The following is a 14,585-nucleotide window of genomic DNA, read 5'->3' as shown; positions in this document are numbered from 1 at the left end:
CTGTTAGCAGAAGGTACATTAAATTCTGATCACATAGAATTTGGTGGGAATTTTGCCAGTGACTTTAATTGGCATAGACCATTGCTGGGATTCTGGAAATGTGAAAGCGTTTTACTTTGCCTCTTTGAGTTACTGAATATTGGCTCTCTGTGTCTTATTTTGCTTGATTTTCAGAGCTGAAGTAAATGTTATGGCTGTCTGTGCTGAGTGAGCTTAAAATAATCTTTAACTGACCTAAGCACTGTTGCAGATTCTTGTTGCAAATGTGTAAAAGTGGCTGTGTTGAATCAGTCATTTCATCTGTAAAATTGTCTTTTCAAAACAGAAAGGAGGACTGCAATTTGGCAGGGGTAAGGGCAGTTGTGAAGCATTTTCCCTACCAGTTTTTAATTACTTGTGGAATGTAAAAAGAGGAAATGAAGAAGCTGTCTCTAAATTGAAGAAAAGACTAAAAGAAAAAAAAAATTATCAATAACATTTGAAGAACTGGATTTTTAGTTAGTACTTTCATGGGTCCTTTCCAAACAATATATTAAGTAGTTCTAACTTAAAGACAGTGATTGGAGCACTGAACCATTTGATTCTGGAATATCAAATGTTGGTACCTCTTAGAGCTATTGTTGTGTTTGTGGTCTGAAATGGAGCTTTCTACCATTTGGAGTATATTCAGGGGATGTTCATGGTAGAAAGACTTAAGTTTATTTTATAACAGCAGTTTCCAAGGATCCAAAAGTGGTTTATCAAAGAGCACTCATCATGGGTAATGGATCAACATAGAAAGTATTCTGGAAGTAACTGTTAGTTATCTGTTTGTTGAAAGAGAACAGAAGGAGGTAAAACAAGCCAGGGGGTTTTATCCACTTTGTGAATACAAGGTTGCCCTCATATGTTAAAGAATACTGAGTAGACACTTGCTGAGCAGACAGTTGTAGACCTTAGCAAAGCCTTTGGCAGTGTCTCCTACAATGTTCTCCTGGGGAATATGGCAGCCCATGACTTGGATGAGTACAATCTGTTCTAGGTAAAAAGCTGTCTGGTTGGCCAGGCCCAGACTGTTCTGCTGAAGGGAGTTAAATCCACTGGTCATGAGTGATGTTCCCCAGGTATCAGTGCTGGAGCTTGTGCTGTTTGATATCTTTATTGATGATTTAGATTAGGAGATGGAGTGCATCCCCACTAAGTCTGCAGATGACACCAAGTTGGTGGGAAGCGCTCATCTACCTGAGGATAGGAAGGATCTGGACACAGGGATCTGGACAGACTGGATCAGTGGGCTAAAGCCAGTAGGGTGAGGTTCAACGAGACTAAGAGCTGGGTCCTGCACTTGGGTCACAACAACCCTGTGCAGTGCTACAGGCTTGGGGCAGAGTGGCTGTTAAGCTGTGCAGAGAAGAAGGATCTGGAGGTGCTGGTTGATGCTCATCTGAACATGAGCAGCTTGTGTGCTCAGATGGCCAAGAAGGACAATGTATCTTGGATTGTAGTGGAAATAGTGTAGCCAGAAAGAACAGGGAGGTGATCATTCCCCTGTACTTTGCTTTGATGAGGAGGCCTCATCTTGGTACTGCATTCAGTTTTGAGCACCTCACGATAAACAAAAGACACTGAGGCCTTGGAGCATTTCCAGAGAAGGGCAACAAAGCTGGTGAGGAGTCTGGAGCACAAGTCTTATGAAGAGCAGCTGAGGCAGCTGGGATTGTTCAGTCTGGAGAAGAAGTTCAGGGGAGAACTTACTGCCCTCTACAACTCCCTGAAAGGAGGTTGTGGTGAGCTGGGGGTGAGCCTCTTCTCCCACATAATTAGAACTAGAGGGAATGGCTTCAAGTTGTTCCAGGGGAGGTTCAGATTGGATATTGAGAAAAAGATCTCTGAAAGAGTGGTTGGACACTGGAACAGGCTGCATGGAGAGGTGGTGGAGTTACCATTCCTGAAAGTGTTCAAGAAACTAAGGGACATTGTTTATTGGTTTATGGTTCTGTGATTCTATAATTCTGTGAACAGAATTATAGGGAGCTAGGAGATATGGTTTAGTGGTTTTCTGTAGGTATAGTAAAGGGAGGATGGTTGGACTAAGTGATCTTGTAGGTACTTTCCAACTTTGTGATTCTATGATTCTATGATAAACACACAGCCTCTTTCCAAAGAACTGGGAGAACCAAGATAAAGCCTACAACTGACTCATTATTCTTGAATCTCCTAGTTTCTACCAGCATAGCTTCTGGAGCATAGTAGTACTGCACAACATTTACTTAGAACTCATGATGAAGTAGTAATTCAATGTCTTTATCTGTAGGAAATAAGGAAACACGGCTACTTACCACCTGATTATATTTAACACTCATACTTTATCTGACAATACCGCTGTTGATCTTCATTTTAAATCTATGTGGAGATGTTCAGATAACAAGTAGATGATGATCAGAGAAGTAGATGCATGTTTTCATTACGGATGGGTGTGCTGTAGGAACAAAAAAATAAGGAGGAAGGCAAAGGATAATTAGTCCCGGGCTTGCTGAAATGTGTCTGGGTTAACTATTATTGTATATATTATTCTAGGGTGGTTTATTTGTCCAGAAAACCAAATAAATCTGTGTCATACAACTCTGCTGGTGGGTTCTCACAGTGACAGATGAAACTGCACCAGGAAAATGGCTAGCATAGGTCTAGGAGCCTGCAACCGAGACTGAATTTTAAGTATTTGAATCATAGCTTGACCTTGACTACTTGTATGACAGACTAGCTTATATATTGCCATTTACTGTGAATACACAGCTGATATCAAGCCTCCTGAAGAGGCCAAGGCTGCCCAGAGATCTCAGCTATGCATTTTTTTCAATGTGCAGGAATAGAAACCTCAGTATATGAAAGTCTTAATTTGTGGGCATTTTTTAGTTTTTAGTGGTGTTTGAACAACCTGTGCAGATGTACAGCCCAACTGTTTAGAAACCATGGATTGGTGAACAAAGAGAATTAAATAGCTGTAGTGCAAGATTAGTCTTAGAAAGTGAAAGCTTCATGTGCTTCCTGCTTGGTAAAACTGATTTGTCTACCCTTCTTAACGTGTGATTTTGCTGTTCTGGTGTGTTGCTTCAGCAGCAAGTAGCTCTATTTATTCCAGATAAAATTAAAAACAGTGATTTTACCTTCTAAATTGTTCTTATTAGTTTCTGGACTTTTTTGTTGTTGTTGTTGCTTATAAGGTTCAGATTCTTTACAGAGACAGCTGTGGTGTCAAGTATCACTAAAAACTCATGCTGAGTGGTTTTTTAATTATTATTGTACATCCTGACCAACAAAATTATAAGGTATTGTGCCTTATTTTAATTATTACAGCAGATGATTCCTCACAGTTGCTAATTTATCCATGATGGGTAATGCCATCTATAGTTTAGAAGTATCAACTTGTCCCTTGCAGATGGCTATATCAGTGAATTAGTAGAGGTCTGAAATGTTAACTTTTTGTTATCTATAATTACTTAAAAACATACAATAATAAGTTTGCAATCTTTGATTTAAGGGTCTTATTGGTTAAGTATCTAGAATATCTGTAGCTGTGCTTTGGCATCCCACCTGGAATCTTTATTGAAGGCTATTAGTTGTAAAGCTCTATCATAACATAATGGAAATCTGAGGTTTAATTATCTCTGCTTCTTAAGCAGGATATTTGAACTGAATATTTTATACCCAGCTTGAATACCTTTAACTCAGTACTGCAGTGCCTTCAATATAGATATATCAAGATAGCTGGTACACCTGGAGACTGAAGGATTAATCAACCATGACATGTAAATGAGAGGAATTGAATGCTAAAGATCTGCCTTTTAGAGAATGAAGAAAGGAATGAAGGAAGACCAGCCATCTGGGTCATGCACTCAGTAGGCATTTTTGCCTTAGAATCTAAACCTGTATGACTTCTGGTTTCAGTCTGCAGCTCACTTTTGAGTAAAGCCTGCTTCTGCTTTTCACATTCTGCTCTAGTGAACTACTGCCTAGCTCACATGATTTCAGTCTTGATGTGATGAATTGCACCTGTCCAAATAGTGAATCAAGAACAACTGAAACAAGATTTGGCTGCATGCCTTAGAACCTTACTAGATGAACATTTATCTCTCTTCATAAGATACTCCCTTGTACAGCTCTGCATTTTTGCCTTGCTAAAGTATTTCCTGCCATAGATGTGTATACTTGTAAGCATGGATACAGGATGCTTTTTATCTTTAATTTGTTTTTCTAACTTCAGCTATCCTCTTTCCAGCGTGTCTGCTCATACAAACAAAATAGATCCATGCTTTCTTAGCTATGCTTATCTTGAGGATCTGTGGAATATAATCAATAAACTTCGACCGAAGTGCTTGCAAGTATATATGCACAGCCCCTTCAAAAAACAAAAAACAAAGACAAGCAAAAAACAAACAAACATACAGAAAACCTCAACCTCAAATCCAGAGATTAAACCAGTGTGAATGAAAAACACATCCCCCTGAGTTACTTGGAGTCTGATCCCGTTGTGCATCTTGTCATCAGACTAGCTTTCTAGTCTTCCTAGTGTTTTCCAGATTACTGTTGCTATAATATATGTTTTTTTAAAAAAGTGATCCTCCATAATTGGAGAATGGTGCTTTTCATCATTACGGAATCACAGAATTCTTGGGGATCATTAAGTCCAGTTCCCCCACTAAAGCAGGTTTACTACAGTAGATCACAATTCTTTCACAGTACTTTGCATATGAAGTTTTTGATATTATTTCATTTTATTTTTTTTCACCTGGGGAAGCCAACGAACAGGAATGACTAAAGTGTGCTCCCTTGAGGATGCGAGCGAGCCACAAACCAAATGCAAGCCCATCTGCAGTAAGCCAACACTCTCATACATGTTTGTAATCATGTTAGGGGAGTGTCACTTGGTGGTAGAAAAATCTGTTAGTGTTCCTAAAATTATAACTGCAGAGAAGCCTGGGAAAAGCCTTCAAGACTTTTGCATACATCACAGTAAACAGGCAAAGCACGAACTGAAGATCGTCTCATTTTGAAGTTGTGAATCTTATCCGTCTTCTTGTGTTTGCCTTCAGTGCCTTTGTGAGTCTTGTTTGGGTTTTATTCTGGATAGAAAATAAGTTATGTTAAAATGTAGTTATCTTGCCAAAATTGGGGGCTTTGAATTCACTGTAGTGCAGAATCAAACTGCAAAATGACTGGAACAAACTGAAGTATTCAGATGTATGAGCAATAAAAGAGATACTTGACATGTACAAATATGAATTTCTACAATGAGAAAAAGGAAATAGAGGTCTTGGTCGCAAAATGAGAGTGTCTCAGAGTATCTTTCATTTTAAGGGAAGTTCTGCTTGTCTCTTTGGTATCACGTACTGCTTTTTCATGTAACCAAATAACATCGTGTTCACATAAAGGCTATGGAAAATTAACTGGGAGGGAACACTATTCCAAGAACAATATAATTCTGTGTTTCATAATCTGAAACAATTTGAAGCTCACAGTCTATATGTCTTTATTTCTTTCTCAGACTGTAGTTCTACTCCATAACAGAGAAATACATAGGAATTCCTTTGTCTACTGGTATTTGTCAGTTTTAACAACGATATTTTTGTTGATTTACTCACATAGGTTGCTGTTTTTATTTCCAATTTCTTATCTCTCATCTGCTTTTCTGTATATACTATAACGGCTTTCATTATAACCCATAAATCAGCTTTGAATACGTTCAGTTTTTCAATTTTTCAAATTTGACATATTTTCTAATAGCAAATTTGTTTTAGTCCTAATCTGTGTAATCAAGCAGTCAACATAGTAACAGGTTTGGTAATTATTCAGTAGTGTACAGCCCCAAATGCAGTACATTCTGTTTTTAAATAATTTGGTCATGGCACCTGGGTTTCTTTTTAAGGTATATAAGTAAGATGCTTCCATTCAAAATGCAGACAACAATAGCTGCTGTTTTTTATAAATTAGTTTATCTGCATAGAAATGTAGCATTGTCCAAGAATTTTTGTGTCCTTAGAAAATAGGAGCATGATGAGAAGATTTACTTTGGAGTTAGCTATATGTTCCAGTGGCCTTAAGCATAAGTAATTTTATTTCTGTTACATTAGAAACTAAATGGAAACAACAGCCTGCAAGAGAACATATCCCGAGTCCATCATAATCATTCAGACCATGCTTTTATTCTGTGGGTAAACATTGTTCATTAATTCAGAAAACTGCTTGTACTGTCCTGAGAAAGCCTGTCTCATTTGATAATGGGCTCTGAATCCAGTGGATTATTGCAGGGATTTTATCTTGCAGTAATCTCCAGGGAGAAATGTACAAACAGCTGGGAGAGCAAGGAGGAGCTGCATTGTGCAGCAGGAGTTCTTTGGAGCAGAATTTTGGGGTGCTGCAGTGGATCTCGGTAGCAACATGAATCTTTTCTGTTTCTCTCTGGTAAGTGTACCGGTACACATTCTTCTTTTGCTGGGTTGCTGAGTCGTTAATCTGAACTGGTGGGTGTGTATGGAAGGAAAAAACTCAAGGTTTTACATCATCAGTTGTGCAAGGATTGTGTAACGACAGTGAGACCCTCTAGTATAGAGGAAGGACTTTATGTATGAGAAATTATAGGTAACAAATCATGATGCAGTGAAAATAAGATGAAGGAAACGATTTATTATAAATATGCCATGTGCTGTGACTATTACAAAAATATGCAGATTTAAACACGAAGCATTTGACCAAACACAGGGAAACATCTCATACGTGTCTTAAAATTGCTGAATATATGTCTGCTATGATTTGCCTTATGCTATTTCGTTTGAGATAGTGCTGTTTGATTTCCTTTTATGGTAGTCTGGGAAAAATGCTGGAACATTTGAAGCCTTAGTTTTGTACATAGCCATCCAGTCAGATGATGTTATGTACTCAAGGACAGAAGAGTTGATCTAAGAATCTGAGACCCTCTCTAGATTTTCTAGATTTTCTTTGTTTTGTTCTTTGTTTCTTTCTTCTTTTTCTTTTTCCTTTTTTTTTTTTTCTTCCCCATTTTCCTTCCTTCTTACTCCAAGACAATTGGTCAGAATGAACAGGTAAATGAGGATAGGAAATCCACAAAAACTGTTTCTGTTTTCAGAGCTTAACCATCTGCCAGTACCAATGCTCTGTATTAGTGGTGGTAATTAGGTAAGTATATTCGCTGTATTTATACAGCAAAGGAGATCTGTTTGCCCCCCCCCCCCCCTTTTTTTTCATCTGTTTGTACAGATGTTCAGTGTATCTTCCCTGTGTGTTTAAAAAGAAACATAAAGATCAGTATTACCACACTCATACAAATTCAAATAAGGGAACTGCTTTGTTGCTGGTTGCTAATGCTGTCTTAGCACTGAGTATGGGTGCTCTGCAGATCATAAGGATTAAAAACTGTTTTGGAGTACTTAAAGTGCAATGATATACTGAGAGTCTGTGACAAGTGTCCCCTCATAAAAAAGAATTCCATGTGAATTCAGGGACACTTTTGATCACAGCTTAAAGTGAGTGCTTGTGAATTTGTTCAGAGTTAGTGATGGCTTTGTGACCCAGTCTATAGCAGCTTGAAAGCACTCATTTCTGCAGTTAGTTGGGGCAGAATTATTCTATTAAATTTTTATTGTTCCATCAGGGCAGCTTCTTGCTTTCTGCATAGTTCACTTTTTAAGTATGTATTGCTCACTGTATCAGTTGAGAAATCAGCTTATAGACACAATGTGGGATAGACTGTGTGGGTGAGAGCAAGTCAGGTCACAGTTTCTCTGTTATATAGGGTGGGCAGCAACTAAAGTCTCTGCAAGAGACATGCTGACGGCAGTAATTATGGATGGTTCAGACTAGTGAAAGCTACTGCCATAATAGTTTCTGTAATGAAATAATTAGTTCTGTTTAAAGATTGCTGCTAAGAAGATAACCTTCTTTCTTTACAAGCTTTCCATGGGAGCCATTCTGTCCGCTGTGGTAATCTCTTGAGCAGCTGGCAAAACATCTCACAAGTTATCAAGATCTAAAGATAATTCAGAAGTCACTAGCATAGGTCTATATTTCATAAAAATCAGAGCCCTGTGTACCTTGTGCATTCAATATGGTACAATTGCTTTCTGTAATCAGATTGTCTAGCTTAGAAATGAGCTAGTGACCCAAGTATGTACACTGGCTACTTTTACCATGTCAGTCTGGGGCTGTGAAAAGACTGGTGGCACAATGGTTGAGCCAGCAAACAAGATAGGAGTATATTTTTCTCATCAAGAAAGGAAAGTAAAAAATAACACACAATAGCAAAATAATCAGGTTTCAAAACAAGGTTAAAAGAGCCAGCTGTTTTGCAGATGTATATGGATATTGATCAATTGAAATCACTTCTGGTTTCTACCAAGTGAATACCTGAAGTATTGAACCTGAAACCACAGAAGAGATTCTATCACTTCTACCAAATGGAACAGAGTTTTGCAAAAATGGTATTCTCATGAGTGGTTTCCTCACATAGATTGAGAAGACTGCCTGCAATGAGTGTGTGCTGGTGTGTGTAAGTATGTGTGTACACAGGAATACTTTTATTACTTATTTGGTAACATTCTTCCTGGAAACAGCAGCATATTCTCTTTGAGGGGACGTTCTTTGAACATGAATATGCACTTAGCACAGATTACAGGCTTATAGTTATTTCTCTCCTTTTGGAGCCACAAGAAAGACAGAGACTACTACTCTTTTTAAGAGTACACATGTCCAGGAGTATGTCCACATATTGCGGCTTCTTGATACTTGATAACATAGGTCTTTTCTATCAAACTCTCCAAAACCAAGTGGCTACATACAGTCTGACTGTTGAGTGTCACCTCAGTGGTGTTTCAAGAACTGTGCTCAGTAGTTTGGATGCCTTTTAGTTGCCATAAGACAAGTGCGAGCAAGGGACTGCTCTGGCAAGGGTAAGTGCCTTGGATCATTCTCGTCCATAATATAATTAGCTGAGAGAGGTACAGCCAGATATGTTTCTGGTTCAAAGAAAAATTAAATTTTAGGAAAGTTTTCATATCCAGAAAGTGGATATGTGAGGAACAAAAAACCCCTTCTTTTAGAAGGCGATATTTAAAGGATAATTGCAGCCTCCTTGGATAGTGAACAGCATTACTAGCAATGGAAGTGATGAAGATAGGGAAGAATTTCCAGTGCTGAACTGCTGCCAACGTCATATATGTCAGAAACCTATGAGAGAAGGGAACTAGGGAAAGTAAACAATGCTCGTAATGACATGGACTCGGATCATATATTCAAGTTGAGCACCAATTTGGTGTAAGCCAAATAGGTTCCCTTTCATTTGTCTATTTCTCTTCCATACAATAACTTTCTAGCTACTGGTTTTGCTAGTGAAACATGAAGTTAAGTACTGATTGAACGCCTAATAGTCTTGGTGATTTTTGGTAGCATAGAACTAGTCATGTGTTTTATTTTGATAGCTGGTTGAAAGATGTGCTGACAACTCTATATAAGATGCATTACATTTAATGTTATAAACTACAACAGCTGTTATTTTCTACACCTTATGATCCGTGTAGTCTCTGCACATGATGATAGTAATAACATGCAAAGTAAAGAACTGCAGACAATTATTTTCCTCTAGCTCTGAATTAGGATCTTTTCTGTCATAAAGGAACAGTAGCAGGCACTACAGAATTGAAATGTTTCTTTTTCCTGTTATCTCTCACATTGCCTTGTGCTGTTTAATATGCTCAGAACTACTAAAGAGTTGAATAAATTCTAAGACTGCACCAGCTCAAATCTGTAAATAATTTTCTCTCATTGATTGATCTTAGGGGCAAAGGGCAGGCCTACAGGCCCTTTCTTGGAGACCCTTGCTACCTCTGCCGAGCTCCTCACCACCTAGCTCTCCCTCACTCAATTTCTCTCCAACATGAACTTGTGCTGTCCGATGTATAACAATGCACTTTTGTGTGCTCATTCCATTTCCCACAACCTCACTCCTTTTCTTGCATTCTTAAGCATCTCCTCACATCCACACAACCTTTCTGACTGCTCTCATTCTTGTGACCTTACCTCCTTTCCTGTGATCTTTCATCATTTCTTGCAACCTTTCTTTCTCTTTTTCCCACATAGATTCATAGAATCACATGCCTTTTTCCCCCTTGCTGCTCTCCTTTCTCTCTTTTATTCTCCTTTCCCCTTGTTCTTTCTCTCTCATTCTCTTTATTTCTCCCCCATTGTCTTTCTCTTGATTTTTGACATCCTCCTTGCCAAGCCCATTCCTTTGCTCATGGCCCATGTTCCCTTTCTTACACTGTTTGTCACTCTCTCACTTCATTTCCTGCAACCTTGCCCTTGTTCTTTCTCATGCCCTTGTGCTTGCTTTCTTACTCATGCCATCTCTTTCCTTTGTCTCTTCACTCTTTCGTGCACTCTTTTTCTTGTGCGCTTTTCCCACATGCTCTCTCTTGCACACACATACACTTCTCACATGCTTGTTGTTATCTTGCTCTCTCTTGGCCACACTTGCATGTCTTTACTCATTCTCTTTCTTGAGTGCTCCCCCTTATTGCAGCCTTACTCCTTTCCATGCCCTTACTCTTTTTTGTTTTTGCACCCTCACTCTTTCTCATGCTGTCACTCTCCCTCCCATGTACTTGCTGTTTCTCACACGCATACTCTCAATCTTACACACTCATGTGTTCTCACAGGATCACACCTTCTGCTGCACCACTGTGCTCACCATTTCTCATACAATCTTTCTCTCTCATCCCATTTCTTCCTCTTGCCTTTTCTCAATCACTTCCCAGTCACTGCTCATATCTCTCACTCTTTCTCTCTTTGCTTTTCTCTACCTTGCTCTTTTGCTCTTCTTCCTCCCCTTCTTCACCCTCTCATAGAATCATGGAATGGCTTTGGTTGGAAGTGACCCCAAGGATCATCAAGTTTCAACCCCTCTGTCACAGGCAGGGCCATCTTGAGCATTAACTTTCCCTTGCATTATTCCTTACGTATACTTGTTCTTGATATGCTCCACCCACACACTTTCTTTCTCATGTCCTCACTTTTTCATGACCTTCACATTTTTCAGTTCCACATCTCACATGGAGATGATCTGAAGATTGTGTCTGGGTGCAGGATAGAATGAAATAAGGATGTGCTTTACAGGAAGAGTAATTGGATATTTACACTGTGCAGATTAACTTATGCAATTAAGGATTTAAATATGTACCCAAACTGGCATACTTTTTTTGTGTGTATTACTTTTTGTGTGCATACTTTTTTTGTGTAGAATTTCTTTCTGAAGTTATGTGCAAGTCTATAATTTTAGCAAAATAGTACATGTTTTATCTAAAAGACATTAGGAATATCTAAGTAACTTTCAAAGATCTGGAGGCAATATAGTGTGCATGTATAAGGTTAGTGCTTTACAATTTTGGTTGCTTTGTGCAGACGACTGGAAGCCCATATTGTTTGTTTCCTTCATATTAGATCTGAAATGTAAACCTTCAATATATTTTGGAAACAGTATTTTCATTGAGGATGTATGCCAGCATATTTGAGAATTATAGCTAAGGCTATTCTCACTGACCATAAGTCAGCGGTATTCTTAGTGAGTATTACAGTGCACATAAAACAGTGAAATATTTTTCTAGATGTTCATACATTTAAGATTTAAAACAACTGTGAAAACAAAGGAAGTTTCATTCAGTGCAGTTACCCTTTTATGCTGAGATTGCCTGAGAGAAAGGTATGCCCTTTTCTAACAAAACCATCAGTTGTTTTTTTTTCCCCTCCATTTCTGTTTATTCTCATGATCAGCATATCTATAGAAGTGAATATGTTGGATGATGCTAATACGTATGCTTTCAACAGCTGCCTCAATTTCTGTATTTTCACATATCTAATAACAGTATTGTAATAAAATCATTCTTAAAAGCTGCACTAAAATAATTTTAATGACTTGATTCACACGTATGCTGTTTTATAATTTGTATCCAAGTAGAAAATATAAGAAGGATGTAAAACTATTGTACAGCACCCAGAGGAAAGTTAGGAGGTCTGTCTTCTTGTTTCACCTCTGCATTCCACTTCTCTTCCACTCAAATCCTCTCTTGCCAAACATCTGGTCGCCAAGGCAGTGCTGATCCAGTGGTGAACTAGATGTGAGAAATGATCTGCTATAAAACTAACTCCCAAAAAGCCTGGCCAGCTTTCAGCTTTCCTGCTCACTATGTGGTTGTGCAAAATCCTGGCTTGGCACAAAGAGAGATGAAGGGAACCAGGGCAGCAGTCAGTCTGGCTGTGCTTCCTTATGTTGTCTTTGGTTATTTCTTGCAGTGCCTTCTTGGTACAAAACATAGCATTTAGGATGTTAAAGAAATGAGATTTTTAAATTTAAGACAGTTGTCAAATTTATGTCCTTTATAACCTTTCTGTAACAAGAAAGACCAAATATCTTTCTAGGTCTTCTCAACAGTGTTCTCTGATTTTCCAGAGAAGGCCTCTCCAAAGCACTTGGTTTCTCAGACCCTTGGTAAATGTTAGCCCAGAAATTAGACCAAGTGTTATTAATGCCTGCCAGTATAGAGCAATGTCTTGTGAGCAGTCATCCTATGAAGGTGGCAATCTCTTTATGAGTCTTCAATAATTAAAAAGCTGCTGTTTAATTTCTCTCTTCTTTTCCTCAGAAGTCATCATTAGGAAGAGAATTCTCAGTGTACGCAGCATGCAAACGTCATCCTGTTTTTTACTCTCTTGACGTTAGAGAACCATTGTTTCTACTTCTTCTGAAGACAAAATAAAATGTGATCTGAGATTTCACCCAAACGAGTGAATGAAAAGGATATGGCAACAGAAAGGGTTTATTATTCTAACATCCTATTTACAGAAATATGTCTATGAAGTATGAAGTTATAAACCTATAAATGGGCTCTGTTGTTCCTGCTCTGTGCAGTGGGTTCCATGCTAGGGTGCCAGCTGCTCTCTTGCATCTACTCTGTCAGAGCCACAGGTGCATTCTGAACAATGTGAAGCTGCTTTGTCAGAGCTGCAGGCACATGTTGGACAGTGTAGGGCTGCTCTGTGTGAGCTGCAAGAGCACGTTGGGCAATGTGAGACTGCCCATGGCCCCTCTATGGCTCAGCAGCCATTCCCTCCATGGGCTGGGCATCTAGGCTGCTCCTTTCAGGGGCTGTTGTTCAACTCTTTCTGTAGGCTGGGGGCAGCCACAGCTCTTCTCTTGTTGGGTAACTCTGTGCTTGCAGAGTTCCAGCAGCTCTGGGTGATCTCTCTTGAAGTATGGGTTGTAATAGAAAAGTAACTGAAAATACAAAGGAGAAGAGATGTGATCGCTTTGGGTCTGCAAGACAGTGAGATACAGAAACTTAAACTTTTAATTGCTAAAGACAAACATGGGTATTAAAATGTCTATTGATCAGTTTAAACTTACAGCTTAGGCTGACTAAAGCAAGATATGTTGAAGACTTCATACCCTCATTTGTTTATCTTTCTGTTCCATGGGTTCAGACTCACTGGATAAAACCCAAATATATTCTTTCTACATTTCTAGTACTCAGCAATGCTACCTCTAAAATTCCTGCAAACAGCCAGAGGAAGAAATTAGGATCAGAACATTTCCTGTCATCCTCATCTCCTCCAATACCGAGGCTTATTTTATTGGACCCTCCATCTCTTCCACCAGAATATTATGAAAGTTGTTTAGTGTATGTGGAGCAACTGATGTACCTTCCTGTGGGCTGCAAATGCCTCTTCCTCTGCCAGAAACTTGGGAAATGAGAGAGATCTTTTGGAGTCAGGCTGAGTTTTTGTGAATCCGTATGCATTAAGTTGACAAATAAAGCTCTTCATGCTTTCTGTTGCAAACACTCTCAAAGCTCCTTTCTTTTCCAGTCATAGAATCATAGAATCACAAGGTTGGAAAGGACTTTATAAGATCTTCTAGTCCAACTGTCCTCCTATTACCATAGCTACAACAAACCACTAAACCATATCTCATAGCTCTAAACCATATCTCATAGTACTTTGATCTGAAACATTTCTTGGTCAACTGTAATGCAGCTTCCATTCTGACCCCACCAAACGCTCTTAAATTGGTGACTTTCAATCAGTATCTGGAGTTTTGCAGGAAAAGTGAGGGCTGCAGAGGTAATAGTGCCTCTGTGTGTGCTCTCCTTGTAAGAAGCATGCGGTATGCATTTGATTTCTCTCCAATGAGGATAAGTTAGTGCATCCTTTTCATTCATTTTTGATGCCCAGGTGTTCTTTTATCCTGACCAGAAGATCAGAAGGAGAACCTGGGGACGCAGCAGGACCTTCTGGATCAGAACTGGAAATTCCTACTGCAGACAGCTCGCTTTCAGTGTCTACTGTCTCAGTAGACTGTGGTTTGTGCTTGCAACCAGTTCTGTAGGGAGCTACCCTTTGCCCTGCCAGCTGGCAAGTGAAATCTCACAGAACTGTTGAGGGGTTCCAAAGGGAGAGGCTCAAACATCACCATGGTGCCCATGTGTCATTATGGTGACATCACTGTGCAGTGCCTGTGGCCCGTCTGATGCAGCAGCCAGAGCAGG

At 39.1% G+C, this 14,585-nt stretch overlaps 1 protein-coding gene across 1 annotated transcript in view; it reads left to right on the top strand.

The window, feature by feature from the left end:
- The first annotated feature begins 6,323 nt into the window (after window positions 1-6,323).
- LOC140252968 (putative uncharacterized protein ENSP00000383407) overlaps window positions 6,324-14,585 on the top strand; it is a 34,059-nt gene continuing 25,797 nt past the window's right edge. The window contains exon 1 of the mRNA XM_072338291.1: window positions 6,324-6,438. Within this exon, the coding sequence (XP_072194392.1) occupies window positions 6,415-6,438 (24 nt within the window). The 5' untranslated portion in view covers window positions 6,324-6,414. The remainder of the gene's footprint in view (window positions 6,439-14,585) is intronic.

Source organism: Excalfactoria chinensis, chromosome 1, assembly GCF_039878825.1.
Source record: "Excalfactoria chinensis isolate bCotChi1 chromosome 1, bCotChi1.hap2, whole genome shotgun sequence".
In the NCBI taxonomy this organism is placed as follows: Eukaryota; Metazoa; Chordata; class Aves; order Galliformes; family Phasianidae; genus Excalfactoria; species Excalfactoria chinensis.
The sequence above is the reverse complement of the archived record's forward strand: the minus strand, read 5'-3'. Positions and strand labels throughout refer to the sequence as shown.